The following is a 13,989-nucleotide window of genomic DNA, read 5'->3' on the forward strand; positions in this document are numbered from 1 at the left end:
ATATAATAATACAAATTACTTGTACATACATGTGGCCTCTGACTTGCAGGGCTAATTTTGAACCTACAAATAATTGTACCTACAGTCTTACTTACACTATTAATTGCTAGTGAAATTATTTGCATATGTGCACCTATCTACCCAATTTGTGGATGGAAACATTGAAATGCATAGTGTTTGTAAGTACAATTAGATAGTTATGGGCCTAATGCAGCTCCCACTGAAATCAATGGTAAGTCTTCCACTGAATTCAAATGGAGTTGGGTCAGGCCCTCCATATCTAAGTGCCATGAATCATGCCTACAGTTAACTGCATGAATAAGTATTTGTGCGTGAAAAATTGTGCCTGCTAAATCACAGACTGGGCGGAGGCCCTCATAATAATGAGGGCTGGTATGATGCATTTGTCCAAAAGTTTTAGAGTATTATTAATTGTAATTTGTTCTGCTTTCAGCTTTATGTGGTCATTTGAAAAAGCCAACCTCAGCATGGTTCAAGTTATCACAGGACAACTGGTTGAATCCTTTGATGAAGAGTTTAGGACGCTGTATGCCCGTTCCTCTGTTCCTAGTTCATTTGCCCCAGAATTAGTTAGGATAAATAATCACAGGATACTCTGGGAGAATGGCACATACCAGCATTCACAGTCTTCTTTAGCTTCAGTCTCCAGCCAACGAAACCTTTTTGGTAGGCAAGACAAAATTCACAAACTAGATCCCATTTACTTGAAAACTCGAGGAAGATATGCAGTGAATGAAATAGATACATATGGTTTGAGAAATCAAACCCACAACAAACTACCCTTTCATCCAGGTTTTAACATGAAAAATAAAATTCAGCAGTATCAACCCAGTGAACAAAATGAGCATTGGAAGAGACATAGTTACGCTGGGGAAAACCCAGAAAGGACTCCTTACTTTTTGCTACACAGAGCTATTAATCGGACCAATAATTTATCAAATACTTGGAAGATGCCATCTGATAGCCTTAGTATTGTATCTTCATTAAAGGGAGGCTATACAAACAACTGCAATGCACCCCAACAAAGTTTTGCCAATCGGTTTGCACAGCCAAAGATAAATATTGCAGAAAGAAATTCAATTGTACGGAGGTCTTTCAGTGGAACAGATAATCATATCCGCTATCTGCAACAGAGGATGCCAACCCTTGAACACACTACAAAATCATTTCTACGTAACTGGCGAATTGAGTCATACTTAAATGATCAGTCAGATTCCTCTGCAGATTGCAATGGATCAGCAGTCAGTGACAGGTATGAGGGCTATGACACAGCTGAAAATATTAAAGCTCATGCCCTTTATTCTCATTCTCGCCTGAGGTCATCATTAGCTTTTAAGCCAACTTTGCCAGAACAGCAGGAAGTAAGCAGCTGTACAAGTTCTTCAAATTCAACTATCGTTGGTTCAGAGGGAAGTGAAACACCTAAAGGGACACCCAATCATATCCCAATTGTGAAAAATGTGACCGACAAAGAATCAGCAGAGGTCAGAACTAATGTCCCACCTGACTCAGATGAACCGAAAAAGCCTGAAATGCAGGTTGCAGAAAACAAAAAACCTATTTTATATCCAAATGCCACTAGGGACCCATCTACCTACATGTACACAGCCTTTTATGTAAACAGACAGGCAGAAAATGTAAAGAACCATCAAAATGAAAATATACTAAAAAGGCGAAGTTTCCCTATGTTTGATAACTCCAAGTCCGCTTTGGATCATGGTGTCAACAAGCAGGCGTCCAGCTATGTGTACAGCACACTGACTAGGCAGAGACTTAAGCGGCCGGAAAATCTAAAGCCCCCAGAAGATACAATAAAAAACTCTAAAAGCTTTCACAGTGTGACCAACCACATAGAACGTGAAGATAAAAATCTCAAAGGAGAATCAAAGAGCCCCACTACCACGAAGGCCATCTCTGTGGCTGCTCTAGCTGAAGATAGCAAAGAGGAACCTAGCAAACAATGTACTTTAAAGAAAGAAAATAAGAATTCTCCAAGTTTCCTGAAAAAGGGATCCCAGAAGCTGAGGTCATTGCTGAATCTCACACCAGACAAGAAGGAAAACTTATCAAAAAACAAAGCTCCTGTGTTTTATAGAATGTGCAGCAGTTCTGACACGTTGGTTTCTGAAGGCGAAGAGAATCAAAAGCCAAAAATATCTGAGACTAAGGCTGATTCTTCTCCAAGAAAAAAGAGGATCACATCATCCAATTCACAAGGCAGCTTGCATAAAAGTAAAGAGGATGTCACTGTGAGCCCACCCAAGTCTCCCAAGCCACCCAAGTCTCCCAAGCCACCAACGTCTCCCAAGCCACCAAAGTCTCCAAAACCTCCATTTGATGAAAGCAGTAAAAAGTGCCCTACTTTATGTCCCCCTGAAAAGTTCTTAGAAACTGTAGGAGATGCATCCACTCCAAGATTTAATACTGAACAGATCCAATACCAAGAGGTGAAAGAAGCTATAACTAATGCTACACAGGAAACTGCACCCGTTTCTAGTTCTCCACAAAGAGTAAGCACAATGACATCCCAGTCTGGAAACTCAAAGCACAAAGAGGAGTTATTAAGATCTCGTTTGAGTGAAAGACGTGTTTATAGTCGCTTTGAGCCATTCTTGAAGATGGAAAGTTCTGGTCAGCCAGCAAGAAATACACCCAAGACCAGTACACAGCCCCCAGAAACAAAAAGCAAAACCTTAGGGAATAACTATGCAACGGGCAATCAGGTGGCTCATTACAACTCAACCGTATACCATCCATTACAGCCAAATGAAAACAAGCTTCGAGGATTTATGCAAAAGTTTGGAAACTTACTATACAAAAACAAATAAAACCTATATAGTCTGAGGACTGTGTGAAAAATAGCAAAGGCAGCAGGGCTGTAAGTATTGAACTGAATTGGACAGATAGGCAGGCCTGTAAAGTTTACAAGGGTTTCTGCAGGGGTTAGAACCTTGGAATTGATGTATATGTTTTTATATAATAAACCTAGAGTTATTATACTTCAGTCATTGCACAAGTTCTGTGTCTAAAAGATGTTTTAAATGCGATGTTTATAATGTTTATACTGTAAGATTAATTTGAGATAGATACTTTCCCTCATGCAGAAAGTGTGTAATAATATCTTATAAGTGTGAAAAAGAGGGAGGAGGTTTTTTAAACTCTAATATTTTTTTCAAAAAACCTGTCGTTTAAAAATAGAATAATACTGGGATAAGTGGTCTGCTGTGTCTTTTCAGCATTTATGTACTCTTGAAAGTGATAAAAGCAGATGTTAATTAATTGCATGTTACTTAGCCATTTAAACTAATTTTTGAAAACCTCTTACAGACTTTACCATATTACTGATTGCCTCCACAGACTGCTGTACTGAACTGTGAGGATAACAAATTGAGAATCTCACTTATTGTACTGAATATTATATGTAATTACATATCACCACAAACCTCAAAGTTACCCTCCAACCAGGGTGTGGTGTACTTGTTTACAATGTGAAGTGGTTGTAACTGTAGGGTGACATTTTAAAATCTATTGATGCATCAAGATTTATTGAAAGTAGGCTGCAATTGGAGTTAAACCTTTTGTCGTATATGCCAATATTCCATAATGCATCCTTAGAAACATGTGCTTTCCTATATTTTTAAATTTGGAGCATCAAGGAACAAAATTAGTCTGTGGATTACCATTTCTCAGGTAAAAAGAAAAGGAGTACTTGTGGCACCTTAGAGACTAACCAGTTTATTTGAGCATGAGCTTTCGTGAGCTACAGCTCACTTCATCGGATGCATAGCATATCGTGGAAACTGCAGAAGACATTATATACACACAGAGACCATGAAACAAAACTTCCTCCCACCCCACTCTCCTGCTGGTAACAGCTTATCTAAAGTGATCATCAAGTAGGGCCATTTCCAGCACAAATCCAGGTTTTCTCACCCTTCCCCCCCCCCCCCCCCCCACACACATACAAACTCACTCTCCTGCTGGTAATAGCCCATCCCTCTTTGAAACCTCTCTTTATAATGCGCATGATAATCAAGGTGGGTCATTTCCAGCACTAATCCAGGTTTTCTCACCCCCCCCCCCACACACACCCCCCTCCAAAAACCACACACACAAACTCACTCTCCTGCTGGCAATAGCTCATCTTACAATGTGCACAGCAATCAAGGTGGACCATTTCCAGCATAAATCCAAGTTTAACCAGAACGTCTTGGGGGGGGTTTGTAGGAAAAAAACAAGGGGAGATAGGCTACCTTGCATAATGACTTAGCCACTCCCAGTCTCTATTCAAGCCCAAATTAATAGTATCCAATTTGCAAATGAATTCCAATTCAGCAGTTTCTCGCTGGAGTCTGGATTTGAAGTTTTTTTGCTTTAAGATAGCGACCCTCATGTCTGTGATTGCGTGACCAGAGAGATTGAAGTGTTCTCCGACTGGTTTATGAATGTTATAATTCTTAACATCTGATTTGTGTCCATTTATTCTTTTACGTAGAGACTGTCCAGTTTGACCAATGTACATGGCAGAGGGGCATTGCTGGCACATGATGGCATATATCACATTGGTGGATGTGCAGGTGAACGAGCCTCTGATAGTGTGGCTGATGTTGTTAGGCCCTGTGATGGTGTCCCCTGAATAGATATGTGGGCACAGTTGGCAACGGGCTTTGTTGCAAGGATAGGTTCCTGGGTTAGTGGTTCTGTTGTGTGGTATGTGGTTGTTGGTGAGTATTCGCTTCAGGTTGGGGGGCTGTCTGTAGGCAAGGACTGGCCTTTCTCCCAAGATTTGTGAGAGTGTTGGGTCATCCTTCAGGATAGGTTGTAGATCCTTAATAATGCGTTGGAGGGGTTTTAGTTGGGGGCTGAAGGTGACGGCTAGTGGCGTTCTGTTATTTTCATTGTTAGGCCTGTCCTGTAGTAGGTGACTTCTGGGAACTCTTCTGGCTCTATCAATCTGTTTCTTCACTTCCGCAGGTGGGTATTGTAGTTGTAAGAATGCTTGATAGAGATCTTGTAGGTGTTTGTCTCTGTCTGAGGGGTTGGAGCAAATGCGGTTGTATCGCAGAGCTTGGCTGTAGACGATGGATCGTGTGGTGTGGTCAGGGTGAAAGCTGGAGGCATGTAGGTAGGAATAGCGGTCAGTAGGTTTCCGGTATAGGGTGGTGTTGATGTGACCATCATTTATTAGCACTGTAGTGTCCAGGAAGTGGATCTCTTGTGTGGACTGGACCAGGCTGAGGTTGATGGTGGGATGGAAATTGTTGAAATCATGGTGGAATTCCTCAAGGGCTTCTTTTCCATGGGTCCAGATGATGAAGATGTCATCAATATAGCGCAAGTAAAGTAGGGGCGTTAGGGGACGAGAGCTGAGGAAGCGTTGTTCTAAATCAGCCATAAAAATGTTGGCATACTGTGGGGCCATGCGGGTACCCATAGCAGTGCCGCTGATCTGAATGTATACATTGTCCCCAAATGTAAAATAGTTATGAGTAAGGACAAAGTCACAAGTTCAGCCACCAGGTTAGCCGTGACATTATCGGGGATAGTGTTCTTGATGGCTTGTAGTCCATCTTTGTGTGGAATGTTGGTGTAGAGGGCTTCTACATCCATAGTGGCCAGGATGGTGTTATCAGGAAGATCACCAATGGATTGTAGTTTCCTCAGGAAGTCAGTGGTGTCTCGAAGGTAGCTGGGAGTGCTGGTAGCGTAGGGCCTGAGGAGTGAGTCTACATAGCCGGACAATCCTGCTGTCAGGGTGCCAATGCCTGAGATGATGGGGCGCCCAGGATTTCCAGGTTTATGGATCTTGGGTAGTAGATAGAATATCCCAGGTCGGGGTTCCAGGGGTGTGTCTGTGCGGATTTGATCTTGTGCTTTTTCAGGAAGTTTCTTGAGCAAATGCTGTAGATGCTTTTGGTAACTCTCAGTGGGATCAGAGGGTAATGGCTTGTAGAAAGTGGTGTTGGAGAGCTGCCGAGCAGCCTCTTGTTCATATTCCGACCTATTCATGATGACAACAGCACCTCCTTTGTCAGCCTTTTTGATTATGATGTCAGAGTTGTTTCTGAGGCTGTGGATGGCATTGTGTTCTGCACGGCTGAGGTTATGGGGCAAGTGATGCTGCTTTTCCACAATTTCAGCCCGTGCACGTCGGCGGAAGCACTCTATGTAGAAGTCCAGTCTACTGTTTCGACCTTCAGGAGGAGTCCACCTAGAATCCTTCTTTTTGTAATGTTGGTAGGCAGGCCTCTGTGGATCATTATGTTGTTCAGAGGTATTTTGGAAATATTCCTTGAGTCGGAGACGTCGAAAATAGGATTCTAGGTCACCACAGAACTGTATCATGTTCGAGGGGGTGGAGGGGCAGAAGGAGAGACCCCGAGATAGGACAGCTGCTTCTGCTGGGCTGAGAGTATAGTTGGATAGGTTAACAATATTGCTGGGTGGGTTGAGGGAACCATTGCTGTGGCCCCTTGTAGCCTGTAGTAGTTTAGAAAGTTTAGTGTCCTTTTTCTTTTGTAGAGAAGTAAAGTGTGCGTTGTAAATGGCTTGTCTAGTTTTAGTAAAATCCAGCCACGAGGAAGTTTGTGTGGAAGGTTGGTTTTTTATGAGAGTATCCATTTTTGAGAGCTCATTCTTAATCTTTCCCTGTTTGCTGTAGAGGATGTTGATCAGGTGATTCCGCAGTTTCTTTGAGAGCGTGTGGCACAAGCTGTCAGCATAGTCTGTGTGGTATGTAGATTGTAATGGATTTTTTACCTTCAGTCCTTTTGGTACGATGTCCATCTGTTTGCATTTGGAAAGGAAGATGATGTCTGTCTGTATCTGTACAAGTTTTTTCATGCAGTTGATAGATTTCCACTCCATGCGGCTAAATGCAGTGCCTTGCATAATGACAGGTTTCAGAGTAACAGCCGTGTTAGTCTGTATTCGTAAAAAGAAAAGGAGTACTTGTGGCACCTTAGAGACTAACCAGTTTATTTGAGCATGAGCTTTCGTGAGCTACAGCTCACTTCATCGGATGCATAGCATATCGTGGAAACTGCAGAAGACATTATATACACACAGAGACCATGAAACAAAACTTCCTCCCACCCCACTCTCCTGCTCCAGCGAGAAACTGCTGAATTGGAATTCATTTGCAAATTGGATACTATTAATTTGGGCTTGAATAGAGACTGGGAGTGGCTAAGTCATTATGCAAGGTAGCCTATCTCCCCTTGTTTTTTTCCTACAAACCCCCCCCAAGACGTTCTGGTTAAACTTGGATTTATGCTGGAAATGGCCCACCTTGATTGCTGTGCACATTGTAAGATGAGCTATTGCCAGCAGGAGAGTGAGTTTGTGTGTGTGGTTTTTGGAGGGGGGTGTGTGGGGGGGTGTGAGAAAACCTGGATTAGTGCTGGAAATGACCCACCTTGATTATCATGCGCATTATAAAGAGAGGTTTCAAAGAGGGATGGGCTATTACCAGCAGGAGAGTGAGTTTGTATGTGTGTGGGGGGGGGGGGGGGAAGGGTGAGAAAACCAGGATTTGTGCTGGAAATGGCCCTACTTGATGATCACTTTAGATAAGCTGTTACCAGGAGGAGAGTGGGGTGGGAGGAAGTTTTGTTTCATGGTCTCTGTGTGTATATAATGTCTTCTGCAGTTTCCACGATATGCTATGCATCCGATGAAGTGAGCTGTAGCTCACGAAAGCTCATGCTCAAATAAACTGGTTAGTCTCTAAGGTGCCACAAGTACTCCTTTTCTTTTTACGAATACAGACTAACACGGCTGTTACTCTGAAACCTGTCATTTCTCAGGTAAGTTTGTAAGTTCTCCATACAGTACTTAGCTTTAAATGTTCGCAATTGAATTTGCAATTCTAAGTAGTTCAGTTAAGAAAAGTTGTAGGCACTTATTTCACTCAAAACTTGAAGTATTTCCAAAGACTAAAGTAATGGAAGCAAGAAAAGAGCTTACCTTTTAGACAGGGTGAAATTCTGGCTCCATTGGAGTCAGTGGTAAAGTACCCATTGGCATTAGTGGAGCCAAGATTTCACTCATCTTGTTTATAAACTCCTGTTCCTAATTTCTTCCTCATTACTATATGGACCAAAGGACCGTGCACAGCAATGCTCACTGTTCACTCGACCAGCTTGCATTCAAATAATTTTTTTAAAGATGGAAATATTCACAAACTCTTTTCATTTGAATTGGTCAGTGCTAATTTAAGGATTTCTCAGATTGAGATAATCTGTTTGCAAAATTTGGGTTCTGCCAGTGACTTCTGCCAGGGACATTGGATCAAGACCCAACCATTTTATTTAACATGAGTAATTCCCACTGAAGTCAATAACAGTTAACTTGTATCAAGCAGTAAGATAATCAAGACCCCACTACTGTGCATAGTAAATATAAGAAGAGTATGAGAGAGAAAAGGTTGGTGAAGAATATCTTTTATTGGACCAACTTCTTTTGGTGATAGAGACAAGTTTTTGAGCTTATACAGAGCTCTTCTTCAGATCTGAAAACCTTGTCTCTCTAATATCCTGGACCAACATGGCTACAACAGCATTTCATATGAGAAGAGTATGATGCTGATGATTAATATTTAATGTTAATTCATTCACAAACATTTATTTTTAATGTCTATACCTGAACTGATTGTTGAGATGAGCACACCAGTGATTTCTGCATGTTATTTCCTTTATTTTAATGGGGGAGGGATTTTGAATAAGAATATTGTACTGTTGAGGAGAGTAGCTACCATCCAAATAACTTTTTTAAAAGCAACCATATTTTCATGCAGTGATTGTTAATATTATGGAAAAAGTTGTCTTGAATTAATCTCACATCACTGGATTGACAGAAAGGCCCTGATTATGATCTCACTTAATTTAGCTTTATCTGTATAACTTGGAACAAATACGGACCACAGCACCATAGTATCTAAGTGCTCTACACTCCTGTAACCCCACTGAGTTATTTCTGATTTACACTAACATATAATGATCCATCCCGTGTCAGCTGTTCCCAGCTTCTGGCAAACAGAGGCTAGGGACACCATCTCTGCCCATCCTGGCTAGTAGCCACTGATGGACGTATCCTCCATGAATTTATCTAGTTCTTTTTTGAACCGTTACAGTCTTGGCCTTCATAACATCCTCTGGCAAAGAGTTCCACAGGTTGACTGTGCGTTGTGTGAAGAAATACTTCCTTTTGTTTGTTTTAAACCTGCTACCTATCAATTTCATTTGGTGACCCCATAGTTCTTGTGTTATGAGAAGGAGAAAATAACACTTCCTTATTTACTTTCTCCATACCAGTCATGATTGTATAGACCTCTATCATATCCACCTTTAGAGGTCTATAAAATCATTCAGTTTGAAACCTAAAGGAGATGTGACCCAAAGGTAATAGGCCTTACCTAGCTGAACTCTGAATTTCCAGATGCAGTTAGGACAGCAGATTCGGCCATGAAATTTGAAAGATAAAGTAAAATGTATAATCAGTGGTTGATGTGAAAGAATTTCCCTCTCCCAACAGCACTCCTCAAAAATTCCAGGGGCGGGATATGCTATTTTAATTCTTTAAAAAAAAAAAACATATGCCTGATTTGTTCATCAGCTAGGTCAGAAACCTGCTTGTTCCTTCCCACCTATTGCTGTGATGGGAGTCCTTGAACTATAGTGTGCTGCATTTCACCTAGAACCCTCTCCTGTTCCCATTAAAATCACAATGGTTATTTCCAGCGACTTCTATGAGGCAGGATCAGGACATTTCCCAGAGAACAGTTTTAAGCAAAATGATATTTAATAACAATAACTAGTACATAATGGGGATGGTATTTACAGTTAGTGGTGATCTCTTGTGTCTCAATTGTATCTTGGGTCTTTCTCTTTCCTTCTACTGAAAGTATTCAGTTCCTTCTTAGCTGAGATATTTGCAGAAAGTATATGAATTGCTTCACTAATACATGTTGTTAGTTTGCCTTTTCCATGCTGAACTGGCAAACCTGGAGCGTTCTGACATGTAGCAGACAGCAATTTCAGATCCTATCTCAGTACAGAAAATGCCTCCTCACAATTATAGGGGGCTGCCCAGCATGGACTCCTGTTGCTCTCTAGACAGCAGCATTTCTTATTAACATTACATCTTTTATGATCAGCAAGTTTTCAGGAGGGTGTCCCAATGAAGAGAACTCCACGGGAATACACGCAAGCTGCAGAGCTGCTCATGGTCCTGTAAGTCATGATTTGTAGGCAATGGAAGCTCATTTATTTGCATTCTCCTGCCCTGGGAAGTTCTCCAGCATACCACCATGGAAGGTTCATATTTTTCCTTTTGGGGCTTCCATGGCAGGTGTTAAAAATGGCAGTTCTGTGTGTGTGTGTGTACGTACATACATACTTGTAGTAAATCTTATGAGATATAGTTTGTTACAGTTTTTGGAAAATTACTGTTTCTTCTATCAAAGGCAGATTGCTAAGTCAAGAGGAAGAACATATAAACATTTCCAGTAAAATGCACCTAATATAAATTTGTTTGCCAATTGGTGTTGTGTCTCTAGATGGGTATGGTTGAGAAAATGGTGGGGAGGGCAGGAAAATAGACTGCTCACCTGACACACTTTCTCTACAAGTAGAGTACACAGGGTGTAACATAATCCAGGAAGGAACCTTCCTGTGGGAGTCTCCTATTAAAATACTGGCAGGATACCATTAGCAAAATTTTATTTTCTTTACTGATTTAAGAATACACTAGATGCAAAACACCAAATATTTGCATGTGAACATAGTGCATTTAAGTGTCTGTTCTAAAATGCCTGTTCTTTCCTCATCTAGCAGTCAGAGCTCAAAAACCTGATTGTTTCTCACTGATTTTAATGGCCTTTGTATCAAGCTCTTAGAACCCAATCTAGCAAAGCATTTAAGCATGTGCTTATCTTTAAGCACTCAAGTAGTCCTAGCATAAAGTTAAAGTATAAAATTAAGCATGTGCTTAAGTGCTTTCCTTTATCATGGTCTAAAGACTCATCATACTACTTGGACATCAAATCACATATTCCAATCAATTGCTAATCTAAATCTATGGTATTTTTATTTACTTAGAGCAATGTCTTGATTTCACACAGCCAAGCTATAGCCAGATCAGGATTTTATTGCCCTTTCCAAGCCCCATGTAAATGGTAGCTATTGCTTCTGCTGTTTGTAATCTAGATAATGCAAAGGAAATAGACAGGCTATTATACACATATACAAGCATCCAGAATAGGTATTCTTGATTGGAAAGGAGAAAATAGAATTTACAAAAATTTTGAAAGCACCAGGGAATTCCATGAAGCTTGGTTTTGGCCATGCCAGATTAATATGCCTGTTTCTATTCTGGATTTAGTTTTACACTGTTACTCATTACATAAACTCTGGTTTCTCAGTGGAAATACTTACATTACATGGTAGTTATGCCATGCATATACTGTATATGTACAAATGCAAACCAAAATTTGTCAAGAAATAATTTATTACTTTTATTATTTTTTACCAAATAAAATGCTTCTTTTAAAGCTTAGTTTCTCTGACATCTTTATTTACATTGATTTCATGCTACTATTAATATTTCTAGTTTTAAATATCTTCATCACATTTTTTAATTAAAAAAATTTACTGACATAAAACAAGTCAAGCAACAAATGTTGGTAATGAAAGCTCCAACCGTGCAATTTAGTGCATGCTATGCCCTCATGGAGCCTCACTGATTTCCATGGGGCCTGGTACAGGATCAGCAGTCTACCCTTGGACTGTGAATTGAAGGATGAAAACTTAAATAATTTTCTGTAGAATATCAATAGTAAACTAGAGGTAGCAATAAAGGAGATACTAAGGTTACAAGGATGAGGTCAATTATGTCAACTTCTTGTGCTTAATTTCAAGGTCTTAGATCACTCTGCTTCTACATACATCTCCAGCTTTGTTTCCTTTCATATTACCTCTGCTTTGTTAATGATAATTGATACCTTCTTTTCTTCCTTCTAACACAGCCACCTCTGGGCCTATTCCATGCCGCCCCTTTCAAAATCTGTTTGCCTAGCATCTAACCTCTCCCCATTTAAATGCTTCCTAAAAACTCACTTCTATCAGATTGCTTACAAGAAGTGTCTTCACACACACCTCTGTGCATAAGCGTAGACTTCCAACTTCATGTCTCATGAGGAATTGATTTTGAATATCCAAATATGTGCTAGGTGTTTTAGAGAAATAAGTAGCAAAAAGAAGTCCTAAAGAGCTTACAGTCTACATTTAAACTTAATAAGGAAATGGACAAAAAGGAGAGAAAAGAAAAAGAGAGGACAAGATTTTTAGAAATAAGATTGGGTGGTTATCTGGTTATGGGATGTGTGTGTGTCTCTGTGTGTGCGCGCATGTTCAGATTGACATACATATACATAAAATAAGACATGTCCCCATATACAGAAATATAAATAAAAGAGCATAAAGATTTAACCTACTCAGTAGGATGTGTTCGTGCTGTAACTTAGTAACCACCTGATGTCAGGATTACACTCCTGGGTCCCACTTCTTCCCTTTCCCCTCATTATGTTAATTTCCCTCACTTGTGTCAAATCTAAACTTAGACTGTAAGTTCTTCAGGGCGGGGGACTGTTTTCAACTTCTTTCTCTAAAGTGTCTAGCATGTATTTGGGAGCTCAAAAATTAGTATCAATAATAATTAACCCTATTAAAGTCTCAACTGACTTGAAGAACAAGCCTTGCCTCTGTAGCTAAACAAAATCCAGATTTAATTTATGATACAAATGATTGATTTGTTTGAGACTAAGCAATGAGATATTATTTATCAGCAAAAAGTGTCATGTCATTTTTGATTCAGTATGTACTGTTAAAAATAATAATACATAGGATGAAATCTGCTATAAAAGTGCTTAGATCTCAGAGACTGCATTATTACCTCCGTTTGACAAATGGGGGAAACTGAGGTACGGAGGTCTTATGTTACTCATCCAAGATTTCATAGTGCGCTGATAGTAAAGCTGAGGATATAATTAAGGTCTCCTGACTCCCAGTCCTCAGTCTCCTGCCAGTGGCCTAAACCTTCAAATTTTAAAATGTCAAAGATTACCAGTGATATCGGTTGCCTACGTTTTTGACTGCCTGAGCTGAAGCCAAATTTTCAGAAATTGCTGAACACTTGCCCTCTGAAAATCAGGCCCATTTAAGGAGACTCAAAATGGATCCACCCAAAATCACTAGTCCATTTTGAAAATAGGCCTCTGTATAGGTATATAACAGTGTTTCCATAAAGGTCTCAAAAAATCACTGACAGTTACCACACTGTATTTGAGATACCCACTTATTTTCCATTCTCAGTGTAGTGCTGTCATTGTGGTAACTGCCTGTACATGTTGAATATTCAATGGCAATATAGGGGTAATCTTTATTATTTTTATACAGCAGTCTGTTCCAAGCCCATCAGAAGCAGCTACTGTCTTCATTGATCATTCTTCACTTTGCTTTCCCAAGCTCAGAACACCTCACTATCTGACCAGGGGCCAGTTTTCAACTGGTGTAATTCAGGGTGTTTCCACTCGGGCCAATGGAACTAGTGATTTACACCAGCTGGGGAGCCAGCCCATAGATGGTAATTTTGGTTTATCAGATGTCAAAGAACCATCAATGAACACACACACAGGAACTCACTCCTGATTGTCAGTTCCAGGGCCCTCTACCTTTTTTGCTGCCCCAAGCCACGAAGCAAAAAAAAAAAAAAAAAAAAAGCAGCCACCAAAGAAGAAAAAATAAAAAAACTGCTAGCCACCAACGTGCCAGTGAGGAAGGAAAAAATAAAAGTGCCAAAGTGCCGCCCCTTCTGATTTGCCGCCCCAGGCACCAGCTTCCTTAGCTGGTGCCTAGAGCCAGCCTGGTGAGTTCTTCCCCAACTGAATAAACCTCAAAGTGACCAAGAGTA

At 40.4% G+C, this 13,989-nt stretch overlaps 1 protein-coding gene across 4 annotated transcripts in view; it reads left to right on the plus strand.

Annotated features, from left to right (window-relative positions):
• FAM83B (family with sequence similarity 83 member B) overlaps nt 1-3,451 on the plus strand; it is a 66,237-nt gene extending 62,786 nt beyond the window's left edge. For all 4 annotated transcript variants that reach the window (XM_043542381.1, XM_027817425.3, XM_027817424.3 and 1 more), the window contains one exon: nt 455-3,451. In XM_043542381.1, coding sequence (XP_043398316.1) covers nt 455-2,849 — 2,395 coding nt within the window. In that variant the 3' untranslated portion in view covers nt 2,850-3,451. The remainder of the gene's footprint in view (nt 1-454) is intronic.
• The last annotated feature ends 10,538 nt before the right edge of the window (nt 3,452-13,989 follow it).

This window comes from Chelonia mydas, chromosome 3 (genome assembly GCF_015237465.2).
Source record: "Chelonia mydas isolate rCheMyd1 chromosome 3, rCheMyd1.pri.v2, whole genome shotgun sequence".
Lineage (NCBI taxonomy): Eukaryota > Metazoa > Chordata > Testudines > Cheloniidae > Chelonia > Chelonia mydas.